This window comes from Chrysemys picta, chromosome 3 (genome assembly GCF_011386835.1).
Source record: "Chrysemys picta bellii isolate R12L10 chromosome 3, ASM1138683v2, whole genome shotgun sequence".
Classification (NCBI taxonomy): domain Eukaryota; kingdom Metazoa; phylum Chordata; order Testudines; family Emydidae; genus Chrysemys; species Chrysemys picta.
This window is the reverse complement of record NC_088793.1, coordinates 31,841,847-31,865,610: the sequence shown is the minus strand read 5'-3', so window position 1 is coordinate 31,865,610 and position 23,764 is coordinate 31,841,847. Positions and strand designations below refer to the sequence as shown.

At 38.2% G+C, this 23,764-nt stretch overlaps 1 protein-coding gene across 8 annotated transcripts in view; it reads right to left on the bottom strand.

Annotated features, from left to right (window-relative positions):
• ROCK2 (Rho associated coiled-coil containing protein kinase 2) overlaps nucleotides 1-23,764 on the bottom strand; it is a 157,229-nt gene that overhangs the window by 16,675 nt on the left and 116,790 nt on the right. For 5 of the 8 annotated variants that reach the window (XR_010599429.1, XM_005293112.5, XM_005293114.5 and 2 more), the window contains 22 exons: nucleotides 23,332-23,420; nucleotides 22,725-22,773; nucleotides 21,664-21,799; nucleotides 21,436-21,527; nucleotides 20,926-21,172; nucleotides 20,547-20,653; nucleotides 19,287-19,446; nucleotides 15,656-15,816; nucleotides 14,985-15,169; nucleotides 13,573-13,642; nucleotides 12,566-12,669; nucleotides 12,270-12,456; nucleotides 9,921-10,014; nucleotides 9,714-9,808; nucleotides 8,727-8,906; nucleotides 8,284-8,452; nucleotides 7,684-7,860; nucleotides 5,036-5,106; nucleotides 3,922-4,010; nucleotides 2,447-2,525; nucleotides 1,929-2,190; nucleotides 952-1,165 (listed from right to left, as the gene is read on the bottom strand). Coding sequence is in view for 7 of the 8 variants with exons in the window: in XM_005293112.5 (XP_005293169.1) it covers nucleotides 952-1,165; nucleotides 1,929-2,190; nucleotides 2,447-2,525; nucleotides 3,922-4,010; nucleotides 5,036-5,106; nucleotides 7,684-7,860; nucleotides 8,284-8,452; nucleotides 8,727-8,906; nucleotides 9,714-9,808; nucleotides 9,921-10,014; nucleotides 12,270-12,456; nucleotides 12,566-12,669; nucleotides 13,573-13,642; nucleotides 14,985-15,169; nucleotides 15,656-15,816; nucleotides 19,287-19,446; nucleotides 20,547-20,653; nucleotides 20,926-21,172; nucleotides 21,436-21,527; nucleotides 21,664-21,799; nucleotides 22,725-22,773; nucleotides 23,332-23,420 (3,017 nt within the window). In the remaining variant the exon portion in view is untranslated. The remainder of the gene's footprint in view (nucleotides 1-951; nucleotides 1,166-1,928; nucleotides 2,191-2,446; nucleotides 2,526-3,921; nucleotides 4,011-5,035; nucleotides 5,107-7,683; nucleotides 7,861-8,283; nucleotides 8,453-8,726; nucleotides 8,907-9,713; nucleotides 9,809-9,920; nucleotides 10,015-12,269; nucleotides 12,457-12,565; nucleotides 12,670-13,572; nucleotides 13,643-14,984; nucleotides 15,170-15,655; nucleotides 15,817-19,286; nucleotides 19,447-20,546; nucleotides 20,654-20,925; nucleotides 21,173-21,435; nucleotides 21,528-21,663; nucleotides 21,800-22,724; nucleotides 22,774-23,331; nucleotides 23,421-23,764) is intronic. The other 3 variants (XM_005293115.5, XM_065587702.1, XM_065587701.1) reach the window with 1 other exon arrangement.

The window sequence follows — 23,764 nt, the reverse complement described above, 5'->3', positions numbered from 1 at the left end:
CCTCTCCTTCCCACATAGTTCTTTGCCCCAATCTACTCCTTCTACTGCCCCACCTCTCCCCCTGAGGTCTGGCTCTTGTCCCCTCTGCATTCAAGTCAGACTGCTCCTCCTCTACACTGCCTAGTTTCTGGGTGCCTCCACAGAAGCAATGAGAACACAGAACAACCACAATGGCCTATAGGAGCACCTGCAGGGAAAATCTTACTCAGCATCTGCAGCCCTGAGATGCAGCATGTTCAGTGCACACAAAATCTTCAGAAAATTTAGATGCCAAACTCTAACAAGTCTCTACTGAGCATGTGCGAACTAAATTTTCAAAGACTTGTAAATTCGCCAAATTTGGGTCCCCCCAGGACAGCAAAAAGCACATTCCTGACACAAAGGCAACCAACATTGACAGATTTAAATTCCCTGCTCCACAGCATGGAGGCACTATTAACTCTTAATGAAATACCTGTAAGAACTTTTTTAATGTGAGCAAAACAACATATTTTCCCCTAATCTCACTCTCTGAAACAGATTAACTATTTTTGCTTCAATGGTCCCAAGACACTTGGCATAGGAAATTTCAGCCCAAATGGTTAAAGTTTCACAAAGTTATAAGCAACTGAAAACAGGATCTTATAATGTGAAGCGTCAAGCAACCTTACATGAGTGCTACCAGTTCTGCCTATTATATAACACATACAGTAGATTTAATTCAGAGATAGGCTCATTTAAATAAGGAAATGAAACATGCTTCCTCACACAGCCTTCTTAATATTTTGTATACTGGAATTCACAAAAGATGACAGGATAGTCTCACATTTCATTAGTCATAGTATAAATACAAAAGGAAACAAACAAACAAAAGATATCTTTGTGAATTTCCCATAACACTTATATAATACAATGTATCACAGTGGGAAACTGTCTAAAATTATCATTCTTTAATAGCAATTTTTGTGTTACCTTGGTTTGTTTGGAGGAAGCTGTCGGCTTGGCCGTCTCATAGACTGATTTGGCTGTACCTTCATGGAAGTTCTAGGAGAAGATCGAGCAAAGGGGTCGGGTGCTGGAGGCTTTTTTGGAATTTTTTTCACCAATCGGCTCACCCATTTCTGTTGATCCTCTGTAGAATTAGCTAACAGTAGTAGATTCTTTGCAGTTGAAATATCATAATATACTGTAAGAGAAATTTAAAAACAAAATTTCATTATTAAATTTTTTTACATGAGCTCACCTTAAAAACTAATGGCCAGATCCTTGGGTTCTCATAAATTGCACAGAGTAGAAGTCAAGTGGTGCTATACAGTATAAAGCTGCCACTTGGGCTGCCATGATCACAATGCTACTTTGGGTATAGATTATACCACAGCACCTTTAACATTCCTGCCAAAGAAGCCTTTCCAATCTATTCACAGTCTGCACCCCCTTCTTATTTCTTCCATTTGGAGGATAAGGGGATGATTATTCTCCATGTTACTAAGGAAGCAGGTATACAGGGAAACAAACATATGCTGTTACAGCCATCTCATATGCCCATAAGAGACATTGAGCAAAGAGAACTGTGGAACTCAGCCCAGAGGAAGCAACTTTTCTGAGTGTCATAATCTGTATTGCCACATACACTGACATCTCTGTCCCATACCGAAATGCAACACAATCCACTGTGTAAGTAGCCTTTTTGGGTAGCCCTTCCCTATGATGTTGACAGCACTGAAAGTATGTGGCATACATGTCCCTGTGCTGTCTGAATGTCACTGTACTCCAGTGAGCTGGTCTTCCCTAACAGAATCCTGATATGCACCCAAGGATCTGTCACTCCAGCAGTTGCTATCTTTTACCTTGAGCTCATCTGAGATCACATCATTATGAGAAACCTGTATCTGAATTATTCCCTGTAGTTAATTGGCAACCATGCATTTATTCAATTATTCACTACTTACCTTTGCAAGGTGCTATAATCTCTTCCTTTTTATCCATGTGATCTTTGTGACATTTGATATGGCAGCGGCGGCACTCTAGAGCAGGAGGGGGTTTAAACATGTGCCACAGTGGCTTCATACAAGCCTCACAGTTGGTTGGAAAATGATACAGAGTTGGTATAAATTCATGTCCCTTGTGGCAAATGTAATTTGATTTCTCCCCCATAGGCTCCACAGGAAATTCTGGTTCCTTCTTGCTTTCTCCTTCATTGGCATACAGAATCTAGAGTTAAAGCAAAATAACCACAAGATTCATACACAATGGGTGTAGGAAAAGGGCAATTATTTAGTTAGCAAAAATTCAGGAATACAAATTAGAGTAGGTTAGATTTTCTGACAATTTATATGATCTACTTTTCTCATTTGTACTTGTGCCTTCTTTAATTAAAAAAAATATATTTTTGAAGCATCTTGCATTTATTTGCATAAGGAATTTTACCAGTTTATTTTTCTAAAAACACTAATTTATAACTACATACCTGGAATATCCTAGGAATCTCTTTGGAATCTGCTCTGTACACATCGGTCTGTGTGACTGGCCGGACATGGAACAATTTGCTGTAGAAGTAGATTTCAAAGAAATAAAATAAAGCAAAAAATAAATTTGATATTAGAGTTATATCTAATTATTATATGTACTGATTTAATATATACAATTAATTACGGAATTGTATTGTATCTTAGCTAATAAGGTACATCAATGTGATGTAAAGATTGCCAGCAAACAAAATTCTAAATCCACTTTATTCAACTCCTGTTCCCAACTCTGCATATCAATCTCCAACCCTTAAACCACATAGCGACAAGAGCCAAATTAAATCTGAATAGCTGCATTCTGCACTTGTTAAGCAGAATGTTAGGAACCACTAAGAAAGGATTAGATAATAAGACTGAAAATGTCATATTGCCTTTGTATACATTGACGGTACACCCACACCTAGAATACCGCGCAATTCTGGTCACCCATCTCAAAAAAGATATATTAGAATGGGAAAAGGAAGAGAGAAGGACAACAAAAATTATTAGGGGTATGGAACAGCTTCCATATGAGGAGAGATTAAAAAGACTGGGACTTTTCAGCTTGGAAAAGAGGTGATATGATAGAGGTCTATAAAATCTTGACGGGCATGGAGAAAGTGAATAAGGAAGCGTTATTTACTCCTTCACATAACACAAGAACCAGGGGTCATGCAATGAAATTAATAGGCAGCAGGTTTAAAACAAACAAAAGGAGTATTTCTTCACATAATGGACAGTCAATCTGTGGAACTCATTGCCAGGGGAGGCGGTGAAGGCCAAAACTATAATGGGGTTCAAAAAAGAATCAGGTAAGTTCATGGAAGATCGGTCCATCAATGGCTATTAGCCAAGATGATCAAGGATGCAACCATATGCTCTGAGTGTTGCTTGCTTCTGTTTGCCAGAAACTGGGAATGGATAACAGGGGATGGATCAATCAATGATTGCCTGTTCTCTTCATTCTTTATGAAACATCTGGCATTGGCCATTGTTGGAAGATAGGATATTGGGCTAGATGGAACATTGATCTGACCCAGTATGGCCATTCTTATGTTTATGTACTGCACTTGCAACCTACAGCCGAGTGTGTGATACAGTTTCCCCACTCTGTGCCAATCTGCAGAGGATATGAGTTATTACAGCCCCCAGCTATAAAGTTTTGGCTCTTTAGTTCAAGCTATAGCTCCTCAGTTCAAGCTATAGCTCCTCAAGCTCTTAGTTCTGGAGGTCTCTAGATCCCAGTGTGTCAGCCAAGAAGGTAGTCAGACATACACTGACTGACCTCAAACTGTAGTTTAAATAACATATGACAACAGTGTCACTATTAGCTCTCAAAAATATTTTCTAAAGTTGTCTTCTTTTCAAGCCATCTGCTAATGTTCACCTGAAAGTTAACAAAGTCATGTATACCACAATCTCCTGTAATAATACTTACTCAATATCTAACACCATGTAGGGGTTAGAATGTTCTTTATCTTGTTCGCTATCATAGAACAGAATCTTCTTACTGCTTACAATTACATACTGTTAAAAAAGATACACAGGTATTAACATAGTTCTTAAAATACAGGCTTTATCTCAAGTATTTATTTCTGTCAAGTCAAATACTTTCATAACATTATTTCATAATTTAATTATTAAATAGTCAATAATAGAATGGTAGTTTGGGTCTACAATTTGAGCACAATGACATAAAATTGTGATAATTTGGGAACAAACGACCTCTTTATTTTTAAACGCCTATTTTAAAAAGATGAAAGGAATGGAACCCAATAGAACTGCTAACAGGATACAAAGCCTTTGATTTCTATGTTGCTAGCTTAATTTTGACTCAGATTGGTCCTGTACACAGTGAACAGGTGTCCCCTTCACAAAAATCACCACAGTTAGCACATTTGTTGGTAGTCTCAATAAAGGAGCCAAAGACTGAGCAGATAAGAGAAAACCTCCCACCCAAAAAGTTGTCCAGAATAGGCAGGTTGGTAGAGTAGGTAGAGAGAGCTGACACCACCATCACCTATGCTATACCTGTTCTGTGTTAAAAAAAAAAAAAAGACATCAAGGAAGCTTGAGATACACCACAGGCTGAAACACCATCAGTTCAGGGAAGACATCCAGTTCTTTATCTCCTACCTATCCTAGTGTGTTGTTGGGATCAGCACCTAGATGACGAGCAGTTGACTAAAGTTGAACCAAGGCAAAATGGAGGTGATGCCGGTAGGAAGAGGGAAACATCTGAACTCATCTCTTCTTCCCTTATCAAGGGCATCTGCCCTTGGATATGTCAGTTTATAGACTTAGGATCCTGTTCAGACTCCTCACTGCTAGATAACCAAACAGTAAGCCGCAGGTGCGTAAAAAATGTCTACTTCCATCTGTATCCTGACATAACAGACTCAGACCTATCAATAGTGATTTGTGCACGTACTATCTTCAAGACTGATTAAGAACATATATGTAGGAAAGAAGTCACACGTCTTTAAAAAGATGCAACTAATATAAAATCCAGCAAATCTGTTAAATAGAGGTCAACGATTTATATTTCTCACCTTTTTCACCCACCCAAATTTCTTAGTGTTATTTCGGACAGGTAGTGATAACCAACCCTCTAATCTCGATTCTGCAAATAAATATTAAAGTAAGTATTTAAACAACACACATTCATCTGAGACCACCATGCATATGAAACAGCCTTTTTTTAGGAAGAATAAGGCAGACATACAAATACCATAACCTGATAAGCAAAATGCCTTGCAACATTTATCACAGCAGATTTTTCAAGGACAAAAAGCTGTATTGCACAGCCAATACTAGCAAATAATGCCACTCAAAAACTAGTAATTCAGACTAAGAAAAAAGAGCCAATGTCTCACTATAAAATTATGCTATCACACATACATTCTCTTTAGTAAAAATAAGACAAAGACATTTATGATTTTAAATGCCTATAATTATTTAACTATCAGCCTCCAGCCACTAAAATTGCTTGTGTGAAGACATTAGTACAGAATACACAACATTCAGTTTTAGAGGGAATAAAAACCTTCTAAATATGAATACACATAAGCAAATACATATTTTAAAGCCCGTATATTAAAGTTTGTATTTAATACATACTACATATATACTTTTATTCTACAAATAGGGGGAGGGATAACTCAGTGGTTTGAGCATTGGCCTGCTAAACCCAGGGTTGTGAGTTCAATCCTTGAGGGGGCCACTTAGGGATCTGGGGCAAAATCAGTACTTGGGCCTGCTAGTGAAGGCAGGGGGCTGGACTCAATGACCTTTCAAGGTCCCATCCAGTTCTGGGAGATAGGATATCTCCATTAAGTTAAATTTAATATTTGAGGAAATTTATTGATTTACTGTGGGAGTTGTGGTGGGTTATAAATAAAATTAACTATTTTCCTGAGTAACAGCAATAGCTAAATCACAAGAGTTTTGGCATTATAATTAGAACTCCTTGCTCTACACTTTTTCCTCTGATCCTGTGTAAATCACTACAGCTTTCTCACCAGTAACAAGATAGAAGGTGAATCTCCCATTTTACTGCTTCTGGGGGTTATTCTCTACTAAGAGAACAGAAAAAGTGACAGGCAGTTGTCCCTTACCCACTGTCAGTGCAGCTGCATAGTTTAAATACTCTTCATTGGATTTGCTGCTAAAACTGGCTCCACCCCAATAATGGCTAAATGCTCTCCCTCCATAACTGTTTCCACAAACAGGGATAGAAGAAAAGCTGCTGCTGAAAAATATTCAGCCACCTCCAGGGAAAGGAATTGGGAGGAGAAACTGGGTTTGGCTGGGTCCCATCAAGAACTGCTCAAGGAGTTTAAAAAAGCTCTGTCAGTGGAGCTGCATAAGCATTCACCTGCTTCTGTTGTTGTGTATCCCTAGAGCATGTTGCCCAGTAGCAGAAATATGAGAATCTAGTCTCTCTTCTCTTAAACTGCATCCTTAGTCTGGGAGCAGGGACAAGACAGAAGAGAACATATTTCCTAGAAAATCCCCCTGCTGACAGCTGAGATTTGCCTGTATGCTCAATGGACATGAACCATGTTTTATTTTAACAGGGCAATGTCCCAGCCGTGCCTTCTTATCAGAAAGGCAACAGATGTGATTTACCGAAGTCAGTATGTAATTAAACATTTCTTAAAGACACCCTAATTTGGCCTGAACTCTGAAAACCCTACTGATCTGACAAGGGTCCCAGGATAAAAGTATAGTGATTATAACAGCAGCTAGAAAGAGACCAAAATCTAGTTTGTGTTTCTTTTATAAGGAGCACCAGAACATAAAGAATCTACTTTTGTCCTTACATAAGTGTGCTGACAATATTCCAAACTAATATTTATCCTTATGTTGAAAGTTAATCAAATAAACAGCTCCATAATCAAATAAATCTTTAGTCAAATATTAGATGTCACTATGGTAAAAAAAACCCTCACTTTAGTACTAGGAGGGCTAATCCATAGAGTATGTGTATATTCACATATATTATGTATTTTGAACTAATTGTATGTTTATAAAAAGAGCTATCTTTCACCAAAGCCGCAAATAATTATTTTCTTCTTGCTGCTGGAAAAGTAAATTTTGATAACTTGCTACTGCCTTTTATGCTGACAAGGATCCATAATGAACACGCAAATCTTATGTATTAGGGACCAATTTTTCAAAAACAGCCTCCACGTTTTTTGTGTCTTAGTCATGTGACATCCAACTTTATGCAAAGAATTTGGGTAGGCCAAAATTGGATTTGCACAGGCAAGTAGTATCTGTACTCACAAAGTGAATGGCTAGATATTCAATTATTTAACTGGAGTAATTAACTGCTCAACTGGAACAAATAGACAAGGTTTTGGATACCCAAAAACTTTGAGGTGCATAAAGTTAGGCACAGACACTAGATAGAGACTACTTTGAACATAGGGCAATAAAATCACCTTACAAAATATTTCTACAAAATGATTGTTTTTAAACTATAGGTCTGATTTGGTTGCAAACAATGAACATTTAGAAAAAAAACCAGGCCAATTCTTTGTTCATGCAACATTCTCTTTAGTGTGTTCTGGATTACAACTTGTACTTCCAGTGCTTTTGTCAATAGTATATTAATGGTGTTAGTTATAAAAAAGGCCAAAAGGACAAAGTTAAAACAAAACGTAAGTGCACCAAATGGTTTCAGGGATGTCACCTGTGCTATCAGGTTCTGAAGGGATGTGTACACAAGACAAAGGTTCTTCCTCTGAGTCAGAATCAGAGTCGAGAAGCATGTGAGAACTGGAAGGTTTAGTGGCAATACTGACAGAGGTAGAAGAATGCTGGTAGGTAAGAGACATGGACTCCATAGTGTGAGATTGAGTGATATGGACTAAACACCCAGCACAAAGGAGGAAAAAGGACAGAAAAGTTAAAACAGAATCACTAAAAACAGAATATTAGTTTTTACATTTTATCATTTAATACAGTATTTACAAAATGAACATATCAATTAAGAGAAAAAAACAATTGTTAGTTCGAATGAGAAACAAAATGTAATTTTTAATTCTTAAACAATTGAAATGAACTTTTTAAAAACAACTTAAGAAGAAAGAACTAAGTATAGTCAAAATAAAGATAGTGTCAGTTAGTGCATGGATATTAAGTGCTATCAGATTACTGAAAAGGTACAAGGAAGTACAGAAAAAGCAAGGAAGTCACGGAAGCATAAGAATGTCGTTTAATGCTTTGATTTCCACGATAAAACACTATGAAACTGATAAAGATAGGAATATTAATAAAAAAAATATCATACCAGGGAATCCATCATCTGCCTCAGCATCCCCAGGTCCACTGCCTATGCTGCTGCAGTCTAGGCCAATATGTATTGACTGGAGCTGTGAGCGAAGTTGTTCAATGTCGCTATCCTTGCTGTCAAGTGTCATCTGCAGTTCGATTCGTATCTGGCTCTCCTCGGCTATTTGCTGTGAAAATGATTTGAAAAGGTTTGCCTTTTAGTATTACTGTTGTACTCTATTATTTCTTATTTTTATAGTATTTTCTTGGTGAAATGAGGACTTTATAACCAATCTTGAAATACACAACTATTTAATTTCTTTAGCTGTGTCATCCCTAAGATATGGAAAATGTATGCATAATAAATATGACATCTTGGAATAATTTTAAACTCTGTTTCAATTGCTTGAACAAATTTAAGAACATTTTATTGCTATTTATTGCTGCAAATTCACTTCTTACTGCCTGCATTTCATTGATCTCCTTCTGATATTTAATCATCATCTGGGTTAACTTTTCACGTTCAGATTTCAGTTCCATATGCAGTTTCCTATTCTCCTTTTCTTTCCTCCGCACATCAGTGTCAGCTCCACGTTTGACTGGATCCTTCCGATTCATGATCTCAGCCAACTTGTTTACCGCCTTAAAACAAAACAAAAACACAGAAATACAATAAAGCCCCCATAGGTAAACAACAGGTACAAATAATGTCATCTCTCCAACCCATGATTAGCCTCTATTAAAATACTTTACCAATGAATTCAAAAATATTTGTGCATTTCCATCTAAATAAAATACCAATTTAATTCTGTGGATGAATCAAGTATTGTAAAAACGATAATGACATTTCACTCTGGAACAAAGTACTTTTGTTCTTTTACATACTTTCTTTAGATAGCCCAGTTAGTTAGAAGCCAAATACAACTCTGAATTGGAATGTCTAATATGCCTCTAGGATGCCTCGAGCACAATGCAGGAGCACAAAATCTGACACAAAGTCTAGTATCCAAACTTTAGAAGAGTTTATTACCAGATGCTTCAGGGAAAGATGAAAAACACAGAGGAAGGTAATTCAGAGTTGCTAACAATGTAATTTAATCAAACTATGTCATAAACAAAAATACATGTCAAAACTAGCTTCTCTGAATCAAAATAAAGGATTTATCGGGATTAGGGATTTATACTGGGCTAAATCACACTTGGTCAAACTGTTTTATTCAAGCACCATGCATCTACATTACAGGTCTGCACCCAAGATGTGCAAGTTTTCCTAAAGTAATCTGGTTTAGCAAAAAGCTCTGAGGATATAAAAATTGTGTCCAGGCTTCAATGAGTGCATACAGCTGGTTTATAACAGAAAGCAATTATTCCATTTAAAAATGCTATCTGCTGCATGAACAGTATATTATTCCAATTATCATGATCATCTGCTCATTCTTTTATACGTACCTGAGTTTTCAGTGTTCTCTCATTCAACAACTGCTTCTCAAACTGAGTTTTAATAATTGTTATATTTGTTTCTTCCTCTTTTAGCCTTGCAATTTCTGCAACAAGGTAATAAGAAATCTGTAATGGCTAATTAGAGCATTAAGTGGTACACTTTTTGAGAACGAAAGCATTTTCAAATTAAATTCAAGTTGTGCAGTGAAAACTCACGTTCTTGGACTTCTTTCAGTTTATTATTCAGTTCTTCTTTCTCATTAGCAAGATTAGCCACATCACTAGTTAGTGTCCTATTGGCTTCCTCCAGCTTAAAAAAAAAATTAAGTATATGTTACCACACAACAAAAAGTAATGCAACAGATTTATTTGATTACTTAAAAAGAACGAAAATACATCAGAATGAGACCATGGTAAAAGAATAGAGGATTTGAAGCAGGAAGAGAAATGGGAGGCACAGAGGAGAGAGTGACCAAGCAAAGGTATGTGAGGGAGCGGGGGTGTGGAGGAGAGAGAGGGGAGCTAAATGAAAAATGTTGTAAAGATTGTGAGATATGTAAAAAAGGAACAGGAAGAGTCTGCCATCAAAATCAAGACACTAACAAGCTCAGGACTTGGCAGAATACATGAAAAATTACAGCCATCTGGAGGCGAGAGACTTCAAAGCAGAGAATGTGCAGGTTTAAGTGCTATATGGAGTTGAGAAACTTGGGATTGAAGAGGGGGAAAGGAGCTCACTGCAGCAAATATTTAGAATGAAAAGGAACTAAAGAAGAGTCTGCTGAAAGAGGGCAGGAATATAAGCTGAGTCAGAAAAGCAAGAGCACAGAGCTGAAGATAATCATACACTGACGTGAATTTCTTGCAAGACAGAGCAGACATTCCATAGACAATTGAAGGAGAGGGTTAAGTTTAAGACTGGTAGGGACAGAAGAGCATATGGTTATGAATAATCAGGGTTAATTCAGATTTCAGAAATGTGGAGGAGGAGGTAGATTTTAGATAATGATCTGTGAGAGCTGGAGAGAGGTGATGGAACTGAAGTACAGAAGGTTTGGGTAATATGAAGGGCAGGTGAGGGGAAAGGAGAGACCCATGTGAGGAACACAGTGGAAGTGGAGATCCAGAAAATGTGTGTGGAAGCCCAGAGGTTGAAAAATGAAGAAACATTTCAAGGAAGGAAAAGAGGTAGTGATGCCAGTTAATGATGGAATAAACAGCAGACCACATGCCTACTGATTAACAGAGATGAAGTGGGTATAGCTCCACATTTTGGGATGTGACTAAGAATTAATGAGACACTGCAAGAAAGCAAGTTCTTAATTGAGAGTGCTGGCAGTTCCAGCTGCTTCTTGCTTTCTAGAGGGCCCGAAGGGCAGAGAGTGACCTATATCTATGTGTTTAGCACATTAGGATCAGGGGATATAGAATTGGCAGGCCTGGATCTTCTCTCTGGAACTAGCTAATAGATCTGAATTCTTCCTAGGCTGTTTATAACTAAGCCTATGTTTTAGTCACTGGTATTTTTAGTAAAAGTCATGGACAGGTCACAGACAGTAAACAAAAATTCAAGGCCTGTGACCTGTCCATGACTTATACAATATACCCCTAAAAAAAACTTGGGCCAGGGGGCTGTAGGTGCTCTGGGGGCAGGGGAGGGGGGGAGAGGAAGGGGAAACAGCCCGGGAGCGCCATGGGTGCTGCGGGGGAGGGTTGGTGGGGCTGGCAGGCTCCCTGAGCAGCTCCAATGAGAGCTGCATGGGCAGTGCCTGCAGGCAGGGGCAGCACGCAGCGCCCCCTGACCCCTCCGCCTAGGACCTGCAGGGACATGCCGACCAGTTCCAGGGAGCCCTGCAGAGGTAAGCACCGCCCCACACCCCAACCCCCTGCCACAGCCCTGAGCCCCTCCCACACCCAAACTACTGTTGCTGTGGGGGGTGGGGACACGGTGAGCCGAGAGTGCCCAAGCAGCGGCCAGTGTGGCTGGCCAAGAGGCTGCCCGAGCTGCTCAGGCAGCCCTGGAGCCAACCGCTGCAGAATCCCTCCAGCCACAAACCCCTTCTAGCCAAAGGAACCATCTCCTAGGACGTCATGTTTCAGAACAACTAGGAATTTTTATGTCCAAACTACACACATCTGAAAAAATATGATTTAGAATGGAAAACATGACATAACCTTGATTATAGCAACATAAACTGTATCATCATACACAGATTTTTATATACAACTGCTTATACATACATTCTCAGTTTTGTTTCCATAGGTCCAAAGTATGGAAATAACTATTTTTTCATCCAGATATGAAAAATATGTAAACGGAAAATGTTTCTCGGTATTTGTAATGATTTCTAAATTTCAATTAAACAATATTAACCATGTAATGGCTTTTAAAAAAAGAAATTCATGATCTCATACTGCTTTCCTCTAGTCTACTTTAACAAAAATCTAAAAATCTTTCAAGCTGTGTATTTCTATAAGCCTCCAAATGTATCTTTGTTATAATGATTAAAGAACTTTTAGCATGCACAAAAATATATGACAGGAGTTATAACGCAGATTACTCACCGATCCTATGGTAGCATCTTTCTCAGTAAGTTCCTGCTTATGCCTAGCCATCATCTCTTTAATCTCCAATTCTTTCATGATCTTCTCTTTTTCCAAATCTGAGTACTGTTCTTCAGCAATGGAGCGAGCAAGTTGCTCTGAATCAGCTTTTGTCAAAGTTATCTCAAGTTGTGCAGCCAAGGAGTCTCTGCAAATTATTGAAAAATAATTAGTTCAAAGACTAAATGAAAACCTTTTCCAACTGAAGTAAATATCCTGATTTTCTGTACATATACAAATAAGTGGCAAATCCTCACCTCTCATCTTGTAACTCCTGTATCTTTTGCTGCATTTCTTTACAAAGTTTGGTCTTTTCTTCACATTCCTCTTTAAGCTCACGAACTTGGGTCTTGTACAAAGTCTAGATTTTTAAACAAAGGAAAGGAAAGAAAAAGGACTTGCATATTCTAGCTTATGAGGTATCTGAATGAATGAGACAAGACCATCTTAAATCAAAAATCCTTTAATACAGCAAGAGGCCAAGCACAGCAGCGTCTTGTCTCTCCTAGACCTGGCTTAAGGCAGCAATACTTCCCAAAACTGTTTATTTCACCTTCAATGAATGCACCCTCTCAAAGAACCTCCATCATCCTCACCCTCCTGAAACCCAGCTAGTGGGGAAAAGAGAACCCATCGAAATCCCCCCAGCCACCAATACATTTCTCCATAAATGTGGTGTGCTATCCTCACACAATGATTAGAAGTTCGAAAGTATGTATGCATGTACAATTTATAAATCCACATACACCACGTTCATGCTTTTTCAAAGTGTTTTTTTTTGTATTGCAACATAACTCATTAAAAATACTTTAGAAATTTGTTTTTAGAGAGGTTTTGAAAAAGCAGTTTTTCCAAATCTATAACTATTAAGACAATTCTGCATAAGCTATCATGTCCATTTGATGGAAACATAACTAACAATCAAGAATTATTTATTTGTTCATGTACAAAGTTGATCTCCCACAGAAATACATCTTTTTATAAAGATTTTTCTTATGTTAAGCTGGCAAATAAGTCATTTAATTACACGACAAATTGAATCTTTTTCTTTCTGTTTATGCACTGTTGTGACAGATCCTACTTTTCCACAAGTACGTGCAGGGTAGTTTATGTGAACAAATTTCAGACTACATGAATGTTTGCAGACTGTTCATTAAAAATATTTGCAAGTCACTATCTGAGATGCAACTGTTCATCTAACTTAGATGGTACTGTTTCTGCTCCTTAAAGACTGGATTGGTAAAACAAAAACTAAAATACATACTGAGAAATATTGTTCAGCTTCAAGCTGGTCTTGAAGCTCTTTCATTTGTCCATCTGCATCCTGACGTTCTCTGTAAAGTCAAAAAACAGTGCTTGTAAGCAAAATTTGTGAAGATATTCCAAACAACTACATAAGCACAGAAGGCTGTGTGCATGCACACACATCTATAAAACTCTTTTATATCTTAGCATCCCCTGATCAAAGTATGGTCTTCTATACCAAATCCTGAGGGATCCCCTGTCCCCCAAGGTCTCTCTTGTTCCCCTATTCTGCCTGGACAGCTATGAATACTGTGCTCTCTTCTGATCTGGAAAGAACACCCTTTTAAACTGACAATACTGTTACACGGGCTAGCCAACAAGAGACATTACTAAAGCGAATAGTCATTGGCCTTTTCGCTCATCTCCATATAGGACATCAATAAAGTGACAATCCGAGCTCCAGAACCTCAGGCAGTCAGAGTCGCAAGATGGACCTTGAACCTTAATTTAGTGTTCTTCATAGTGCAGATTTTTTTAAACACACCCATTATTAAAGCAATTCATTCAATCACTAGTCAGCACATATGAATGATAATAGTAATACTTTGCACTTCTTCCATCAGAGGACCTCAAGAGTGCTTTACCAATGGTAGTGAATTAGACCAAAAGAGCCTCCACATAAACTATCATTTTACAGATGGAACAAAAATGAGATCTTTCTAACACCTATATTAGTCTTGCCTTTTCAGCCACAAGACCATTCTTGCTCCAGAAAACATAAAATTGATAATTACAGAGAACAAATCTCATATGAAACAAACTCCCCTTCCCAATTTGTTTTTTTAGTATCATCATAAAATATTTATTTTAATTAGTGGTAACTGATTAGTGTTTGTAAGTCACACTGAAGATGAAGTTACTAAGTGCTAAGACTATCATCTCATTTTTAGATGCAAATTTAGAAGTGTGCAATCATTTTAGTCTGATTCCAATGTAGACTCTCAGGGAAAGCTAATTCTAATCAGCTTTTCATTTATCTCAAATCCTAACATGTTCCTTTATGTCTTCACACAATCTATTTTTTTGAAAACAGCATTTCAGAGTAGCTTTCTATTGAATCTACAGGTGTAACTCATGTGGTCAGGAATTTTTTTTCTTTTTTGTAAGCTCTTTGGGGAAGCAACCATTTCTTAGTATGTGTTTATACAGAGCCTATTACAATAAGGCCCCAATCTCTACCAGGACCATTAGATACTACTACAGCATAAACAATAGCAAACAACCATCTGGAGTGTCTAGGATATGGTTGATTTTGTATAGTCAGGATTTTATATACACATGGCTCTCAAATTTTGCATAAGATAAGATAAAAATGCAATTGAATTTTTAAAATTAAAGAATTAAGTAAATCTGTGATGCAGCTCTACTTACTTGCGGAGTTCATTATTTTGCTTTTCCAAGCTCAGTTTGATTTCCAGGAGATGGTTATTCTCTTGTTTTAGCTGTTTCTCTGACATTTTCAATGTGTTGACTTGTTGTGTTTGCATCTTCAGATCATTCTGCGTGAGGCAGCGCTTTTGTGTTTCCTGTTCTATTTTTAATGTCAAGTTTTTAACCTGAAAAATAAATATTTTTTTTTTGTTACATCAGAGGAATTTTACAGACTCATACAGTAAGGAACTCTCAAAACAACATCTACACTTTCACTGATTCTCTATTGTTTTTATCGTATTAACTATGAACTACTGTACAGCACAAACATGTCTTTTTTGGATGTAAAGATTATTCTGTAGCTAAAATTATCTCTAAGTAGAATAATCAAGTTTTTAACCCTAAAATTCGAGAATTTTACATTCCACATAACAAATTTTTCTCAGTTTGTCACAATGTTGAAAAACTTCAAAAAATGAAACTTTACACTCTAAGGAAGCCTTCCTGCAACCTACAGAAGTGAGTGTGGGGATATACTTACTATTATTTTCATTTGTAAAGATTTACAGATACTGCCCATAATCAGGAAACTTTAATACTTTTAAAACTGGAGCAAATTTTACAATATCCAAAAGGTTCCAATTCAGATTACTTATATAATTGCTACTTACATCTTCATTTAGTTTATCCTTTTGTTTAAGCAGCTCATTTATTTTCTGTTGCGACTGTTTGAGATCACAGTCCAACATAGAACACCGCTTTTCAATTTCTAACAAGCCATTTTCTACTTTTTGCTTTGAAGATCTCTCCTCCAACAACTTCTTTTCCATTTCTGTGAAATAAAAGAATTTAAATGTGAAGTCGGTAAGAGTTGTGGGTGCTCAGCCCTACTGAAAATAACAACACTTATTTAGGTGCCTAGCTGTGCATACAATTGAACATACTTTGGATTCCTGTGGGATGAAAGGTACTAGATGGCACGACTGAAACTGATGATAAAATTATGAGACACATAAAGCTGAGTGACTTAATATCTTTTACAGGACCAACTTCTGTTGGTGAGACAAGCTTTTGCGCTTATATACAGCTCTTCTTCAGGTCTGGGCCACACAGGCAGTGCCCCTGCCAATTTCAAATCACTGCTCAAAAGCATGGAGGTACTAGAGCTGTTAAAAAAAACAAAACAAAAAAACGCTCACTAGACTTTTTTTTAACATGAGCAGTAAGCACAATGGTGATTCACTAATACCAGGTGGTTCAGCTGGGCATCAGCTTGCTGAACAATTTGAACTTCTGCCATCCTATTCTACGTGCCATTCCTGTGAAAATATACCCAAATTTGGCCACATAATAAGCCTTTGAAAAATCACAGCTCATATATACTAAGTAGAGACTTCAATTTTGGCAGCTAAAATCTCCAAAGAGTCCATCCTGAATGAGTGTGCTTGAGCATCTCACAGCTCCTAATGTACATCAGCCTGCATATGCTCCATCCCCACAGAGCAACTGAGCGTGCTCCAGCTCAGGACTACAAAGGAGATGCCAGACTTCCCTGGAATGGCTTTTCCCAGCTACTCTGGTCCAGGTTGGGGCTGGACACTGGAACTGAGATCAGGGAGCCTGTCTCTCCTGAGCTCTCAGTCATAGGCGCTGAAAAAAATAGTGGGTGCTCAGCACTCACCAGCCACAGCTATTTGCCACTCCCGCTCATCAGCTGATGGGGAGGGGAGGTGGTGCTGCTGCCAAACAGCTGATGGAGGCCAGTGCCACCATCAAACAGCTGTTTGGCAGCTCAGGGAGGGGTTTGGGGAAGGGTGGAGAGCGGCCAGTGGACGGGGGCCTTGGGGAGGGGGCCGAGTGAGGACAGGGACTCAGGGGAGAGGGCAGAGCAGGAGCAGGAAGAGGCAGAGTGAAGGCGGGGCATGGGGGAAGGGACAGAGTGGGGGCAGGGCCGCAGGGCGGGGCGGGATAGAGCACCCCTGGGGAAAAGGAAAAGTCAGTGCCTGTGCCCTCAGTTATTCCCCTGCTGGTACTCAGGCAGCATGGAGGAGGAAAACGATCAATTTGAAAAAAATGAGCAATTTGAATGCAAAGGGGACAAAAGCCAGATGCCAATACTCTGGCGGAAGAATCTAAAACATCAAACACCACCCTGAGACCATGCTTTGCCACATTTTGTCCCTCAGTCAAAATAGCATTTGCCAGCCTTCTTTTATCATCTGGCAAATCTTGAACATACAGAGTCACCTTCTCCCATAGATGGAACTGATAATAGGCCAACATCACATGGCAATGAACCACCTTAACAACAAGGGAAGAGGGAAAAAAACACCTCTCCCCGAAAGGTATCAATCTTTTCCCCTCCGTCAGCAAGACTGGAGAGGACTTGGCCTGACCAAAGTCTGTTTTTGGCAGCAGCCACAACCAGCAAATTAGACACAGGATCTACGAAAACAAGAAAACCCCTAATGAGGGATCCAATACAGTTTGCCATCTTTTTTTGGCAACAGGCTGACAGGAAGCAGGAGCTGACCAAACAATCTTAGTAAGCTGTAAAAGACCATCCAGAATTGACAGCGATAACTTATTCCTGGAGGTAATCCCAAGTATGTTGAATACTGGATGGGAGGTTTCCTCCACAGTCACGGAAGGTAGGTTCAGTGTGGATTCCACGCAATGCACCAGGTCATGAAACTGCAAAAGTCACATCTACCTCAGGTGACAAATCAAGATCGACGTCCATTTGCTCTTGTTCAATAACAGGCACTATATCTCTTCATCCTCCTCTTCAGCCAGAGCTGTCAGATCGAAGGACTGCTGAGCCACTGGATCCTTATCAGAAGAAAAATCACGTCTCCATCCATAAGGAGGATGATTAAAAAAATTCTGCAGTGGTACAGAATGGAGACAAGGACTACCCATAGGAGGAGGAGCAAAGGAGATAGGGAACACAGGCCGAAGAGGCGTGAACTGGGATGAATCAGGTTTCTTAATTCTTCCTTTATCCTCCTCTAAATGAGGATCTGATTTTGGATCACTAAGGAACACTTCTGAGAGAACAATGGAACTGGAAAGTGGAGAGAGGTAAAAGGTGAGAAAGATCTGCCAGGGGATCCTGTAGTAGACTTAGGAGAGGAAGCAGAGATGCATACTGAGAAACACTTTCTTCTGCTCTTCTCTTTTTTCAAGTGAAGAAGATACAGACTGCAGAATGGATGATGCATGTCTCTTCCTCATTGCCATCTGCCTTGCTCAGATCCAAGGAATGCTAAGACAAGGGAAGGTGCACATCAGTCACCACTGTAGAAGTCCTTTTCAGATCAGAGACTCTTTGAAGCCTGTCCCACAGACCTGGGAAGTACCATATCCAGATAAATACTCAACTCTGCAGCTCTGGTCTTCAAAGCTGAACCCAGAACCAACTTGGATTTCAGAGTCGGAACCACAGAGGCCACATCAGTCTCCAATAAGTCTCTGATCCAATAAGTCTAATGTACAAGATCTGGCACTGCTAACAGTGACCATCTTCTTCTTCACCTTCTTTCTTGGAACCAATAGAGCCAGAGCCAAGGATGTGGGTCTAGGATCCTTAGAAAGCAGACAGCCATTTTCCCACCAACACTGCTTCAAAGTCTTGACAACTTTAACAGAAGGATGCGGAGTTAGAATTGATGAAGAGCCTGACATCCTGGAACCTTTCAGCAGCTTGTTTACTGGAGAAAGCCACAGGCACCAAACCTAGTCTCTTAGGCTTCACATCTGATGACCACCCAAGAACCAGAGGGTTTAGCAGCTAGAACTTCCTTAAAGGAAGTACCTGAGTCTATTCTGCCCCTCTTTGAACGCGCTGGGCATGAAATTCCAGCAAATGAAACACACAGAAGGAGAATGACCTTCCCCCCAGGACTTCAGGCACCTAATATGGTTGCCTGACACTGGGAAGACAGATGAGCACCAAGCATGTCTCTTAAATCCCATTTCTTTTTCTTTGGTTCTGCCATAACACGGAACCAAACCTACCAACTCTACAAAAGCATCTACACTTATTACTATACTTAAATTACACTACACACTAAAAACAACCACCACAAAAACTATCAACGGTACTATCAATGGAGAAAAAATCCTGGATCTGAATGGATCAGAGCAGTTAATTTCCAATTAGCATAGCAGTTGAAAGGAACTGAGGTGGTAGAGGAACCCCAGCACTCCCTTATATGGCCTCGTGCTCAGAATGTTCAAAAACACTGAGGGGAAGTATATATATATTACATAATTTTAAAATTAAGATTGTATGCATACCTTTCATGGCTTCAGACTTGGCTTCCTCAATAGATTCATAGATTTTATTTTTGTCTGCTAATCGTGCTTTTGTGGCTTTATGTTCAGCTTCTTCTTGTTCCAAGTTCTGCTGCATAACCTTGAGTTTATATGTCATGTCTATTTCCATGTTGCTCTTCTCCTGTTGAAGTTACAGGAAAAAGGAAATTGACTTACTTGACAAAACAATTATTCTTGACTGCAAACTAAGGCTAAAATAGTTATGAATAGTAGTACTATGGAGCATGACTAAAAGGCAATACACTGACAGAAGAAGACATAGTCCATGTTCAAGGAGCTTACAAATTAAGACATCAGTCCTGCAATTGATTTAGTGTGGGCACAAAGAGGCACTGCATGGCTGCAATGGTACTCCTGTGTGTAGAAAATTATTGGATTGAGGCCTAAAAAGGGAGTACTATGTCAAGTTAAATATGGTTCAAAATTTAGAATTTGTGAAAGCAAGGTTTTATAAAACTTAATACCAATAGAAAATTTTTCATAGATTTGATTAAATGCTACGAATAACAGTTTGTTTTCTTTACAATTTAATATAGTAAAATAAATTTGTACAGAACTGTAGCTTTACATGGCACTTTACAGAGAAAGAAAATAACATGGTTCCTGACTAGCAGACTTTATAATCTAAGTGAGAAAAACACAAAACATACAAATAGAGAAAAGGCAGCAACTATTAAAGCAAATAAACATAGTGCAAATCGCATTCTATAACGCAGCAAGTAAAAAAGCTCTACGCTTCAGCAAGTTCTGATTTTTCAATGGGGACTAAAACAACCTTGTGCACAATACAGCCTATACAATAGAGCATCCCTATAACATCTAATCTGCTCTGGGCAATCTTTCAACATGTTGCACAGGGAGCTTTCTAAACAATCTGTGTAAAACACCAAGAATAAATTCCTCTAATACATTGGGGTCCACAGACTACATCTAAGATTTCCAAAGGGGTCCACACCTCCATTCAAAAATTTGTAGGGGTCCACAAATGAAAAAAGATTGAAAACCACTGGTCTAAGATATTCCTCTATCTTAAAAATACATTTATTGATTTCCTACACATGCTGAAAATTATTTAAAGAGAAAATTTGGGGAAAAAAGTTACTAATTCAAGTAAGTACCATGGAGCTTTAATCTGACTCAAGTTTAGTTTCCATTAATACCATCATTTTATATTCTACCTTTTATACTGCAAACCAATTCTACGTTAAAATGTGCAGTTACCTTTTCCAAATCTGTGAGCCTCTCTTGTAATTGTCTCTTCTCCACTTCTGCTTTGGCTAATGTACTCTTTCCTTTTTTTACTTCTTCTTCTAGGCTAGATATTCGACCTAAAAATGTCCAAAATATCAACCAGTCAGAAAAAAAGTTAGCAATAAAAAGAAAAAAGTTAGCTACAAAAGTTAGAACAAATACATTCACATTTAACAGGTGATTCAGAGGTATTAGCAACATTTTACATCTACTGATGACATTTTATTTAGGAAAGATGCAATTGACTTGGACAATGTATTAAAATTAGTTACAATTAGATCAAATAATTACACTATACTCTTTTGTATTTCAGAAACATGAATCAATGTAGACATATTTACTGTAATACCTTGTAGATCGCTGATAATCTCTGACCCATGACTTCGATCTCTTCTTTCAGATTCTAGGGCTGACTGAAGATTGATGAAGTCCTTCTCAAGTTTGAGTTTAGCATTCTCCAGCATGCAGTTTTTATCTTGTAATTCTCGATTATTAGCTTCCAACTGCTGGATTTGCTTTGTACTTTCGGTCTGGTTCTTCCTTAACCTGGCTGCAGTATCAGACTCTGTGCGTAGTAAAGCATTGGCTTCATCCAGCTATTGATTAATAAATGCAGATTTTAGACAATTAAAATGCAAAATGACCATCTCCATTACAAATTAATCAACAATTTATGGACTGAAGGAAAGAAAAATATGGAAATGTTTCAAACATTACATTAGTAAACCAACATTTCATATTAAAGAGTAATTTCTGTAACTACTTGCAATTTTCTTCTGCTAAGTAGGAAGCCTGAACTTCAATAGCCTATTATAACAATGACTTTAAATTAACACACACACACAGAAATACAACTTGCCTGTCTTTGTAGCTGATTGATTTTCTCATTTGATATCTGAGAGTTCTGATTTCTCCTTTTTAAATCTTCAAGCTGGTCTTTCAAACTGTTAACTATAATAAAATAATCATGTTATCTCCATCACACACTGATTCACAATCTTTAAACAGATCTTACCAACAAAACAACAGTTCTGTTATCTTATGTTAAAATCCCCGTGTACCACGTTTAAGGTTCTGCTCCACATACCATCATTTTCCAAATTCCGTTTTTTATCTGCTTCATGTTCTGCTTTCCGCTGGTATTCTGCATTCTTGTGCTGAAGAAGAGCCTTCTCTCTTTCTAATTGCCTTAATGCAGATTCTACATTCTTCCTTGATGTTACCTGGAGATAATTATAGTTAAGTTCAAATAAAATACACAGAACCATGGTATTACTTTAAAGATATAAAGGATAGCTCATGGATTCCAATTAACTTACAAATACACAAAAATGTATTCCATCTGCTTGCTGTATACACACACCATAACACTTAACAGCTGTGTTTGTATATAACTGCAGAACAATACACAATTGGCAAATAACTGTACAGTCATAAAATTCTATTTCTAAAGAATCTGGGTAGTCGGGAGATCAGCAATGGATGAAAGGCTGGTGCAAATCCACTCCAGACTGGCAGTGTCCGAAAGCTGTTACCATATGAAGGCTCTGTTGATGGTCTATGTTAAATGATTGTGGGGGCTTATGTCTCATTTCCAGTGAACAAGTATGCAATGAACAAGCAGCATCAGCAAAACTGGCAGACTCAGCAGCAAAACCAATGATTAAATGGGCATGACAACTAAGCTATAGTCATTCCCTCCAGAGGTGGTCCCTGAACATAAGGATTAAGGCACAAGGATGGGGCAGTAGAGGGATGCTTGAACTGCCACGACCTGTTATCTGCTCTATGAAGGGAGTATTTCAGCCTTCAACACTATCAACCCTGCATCTTTAACTGGAATTCAATTCACACACATTTTATTTAAATGCTGTGTGTCTACAAATTATTAACTAAGGCACAGGACATAGTAAACATGATTCTGGAATCAATTAAATAATGTAAGAATCACTCTACCCTCCTCTTGCCAAGATATTGCAATAGTGGCAGCACATTTATGCTAGGGTACACTGGTAGAACATAAACTCATGTTCTTGTGCCATAGTTCCATTATTACTTAAAAGTTGGTGTATCCTGAGAAAAGTAAACATACCTAACACACATAACAACACTTAAGCTATAAGTGCAATAGAAAATAAACTGATTTACCTCTTCATCTAGTTCTTTCACGGTCTTCTCTAAACGAGCATTAACAGACCTGAGAAATATGAAAACAAATATTAGAACAAAGGCAAACATTGGTTATAATGAAAAACAGAATAATGCGGATGTGTCTCGTGAATTTTCTATAGTGAATTCTGCTTTAAGCAACCACACAAGCACTGAGAAAAAAATAATTTGTCCAGTAGAGGTGGTCTTCTCTAAAGACAAAACAAAAAGGTGGTCAGGGATGCAACTCCATGCTCCGGGTATCCCTAAACCTCCGACTGCCAGAAGCTGGGACTGGACTACATGGGATGGATCACTCAATAATTGCCCTGTTTTTCTCATTCCATCTGATGCATCTGTCACTGACCACTGTCGGAAGACAGGCTACTGGGCTAGATGGAGCATTGGTCTGATCCAGTACGGCCACTGTTATGTTCTAAAGGTAGTGGTAATCATATGGGGCTAACAAATTGGCTGTTTAAAATGGGATCTCATTAGTGGAGCTGGGGTCCCTTAAGTATGCTTTTAATTGTATTTTAAGTTTTTAAAATGGAAAATTAAAAAAGGTTTGGAATAAATATACCAAATATAAACCGCTATCTCTTACCTGCACTTCTGTTCTAGTTCATCTTTGGCTTGTATTTCATTACTGAGTTGTTCTTCTAACTTGCTCAGTTTTTTCTGAAACTGTGCAAACTGTCAGAAAAAGTATGGTCCACATATAAAATACTATCACGTAAAAATGCGTGTAGTTCAGTTAAATAACCAAGACAGATGAGCAATGAAAATCAATATAATCTTTCAATTTGATGGGATCAGAAAATTATTTCTCAGCCAGTCACCACCACTGGATTATTGGGAATTAAAGTTACATCTCTGCAAGATATTAACGCTCATGAAGATTCTTCATGAAGATATCCATAGAAACAAAACTTGTTGCATACAATAGTAAAATAAATCTAACCATCACAGTATTATGTGCTGCATATGGTGAGCCACAAAAGCGCCACAGGAATAGAATGTTGTTTCTGGCCCTCTCC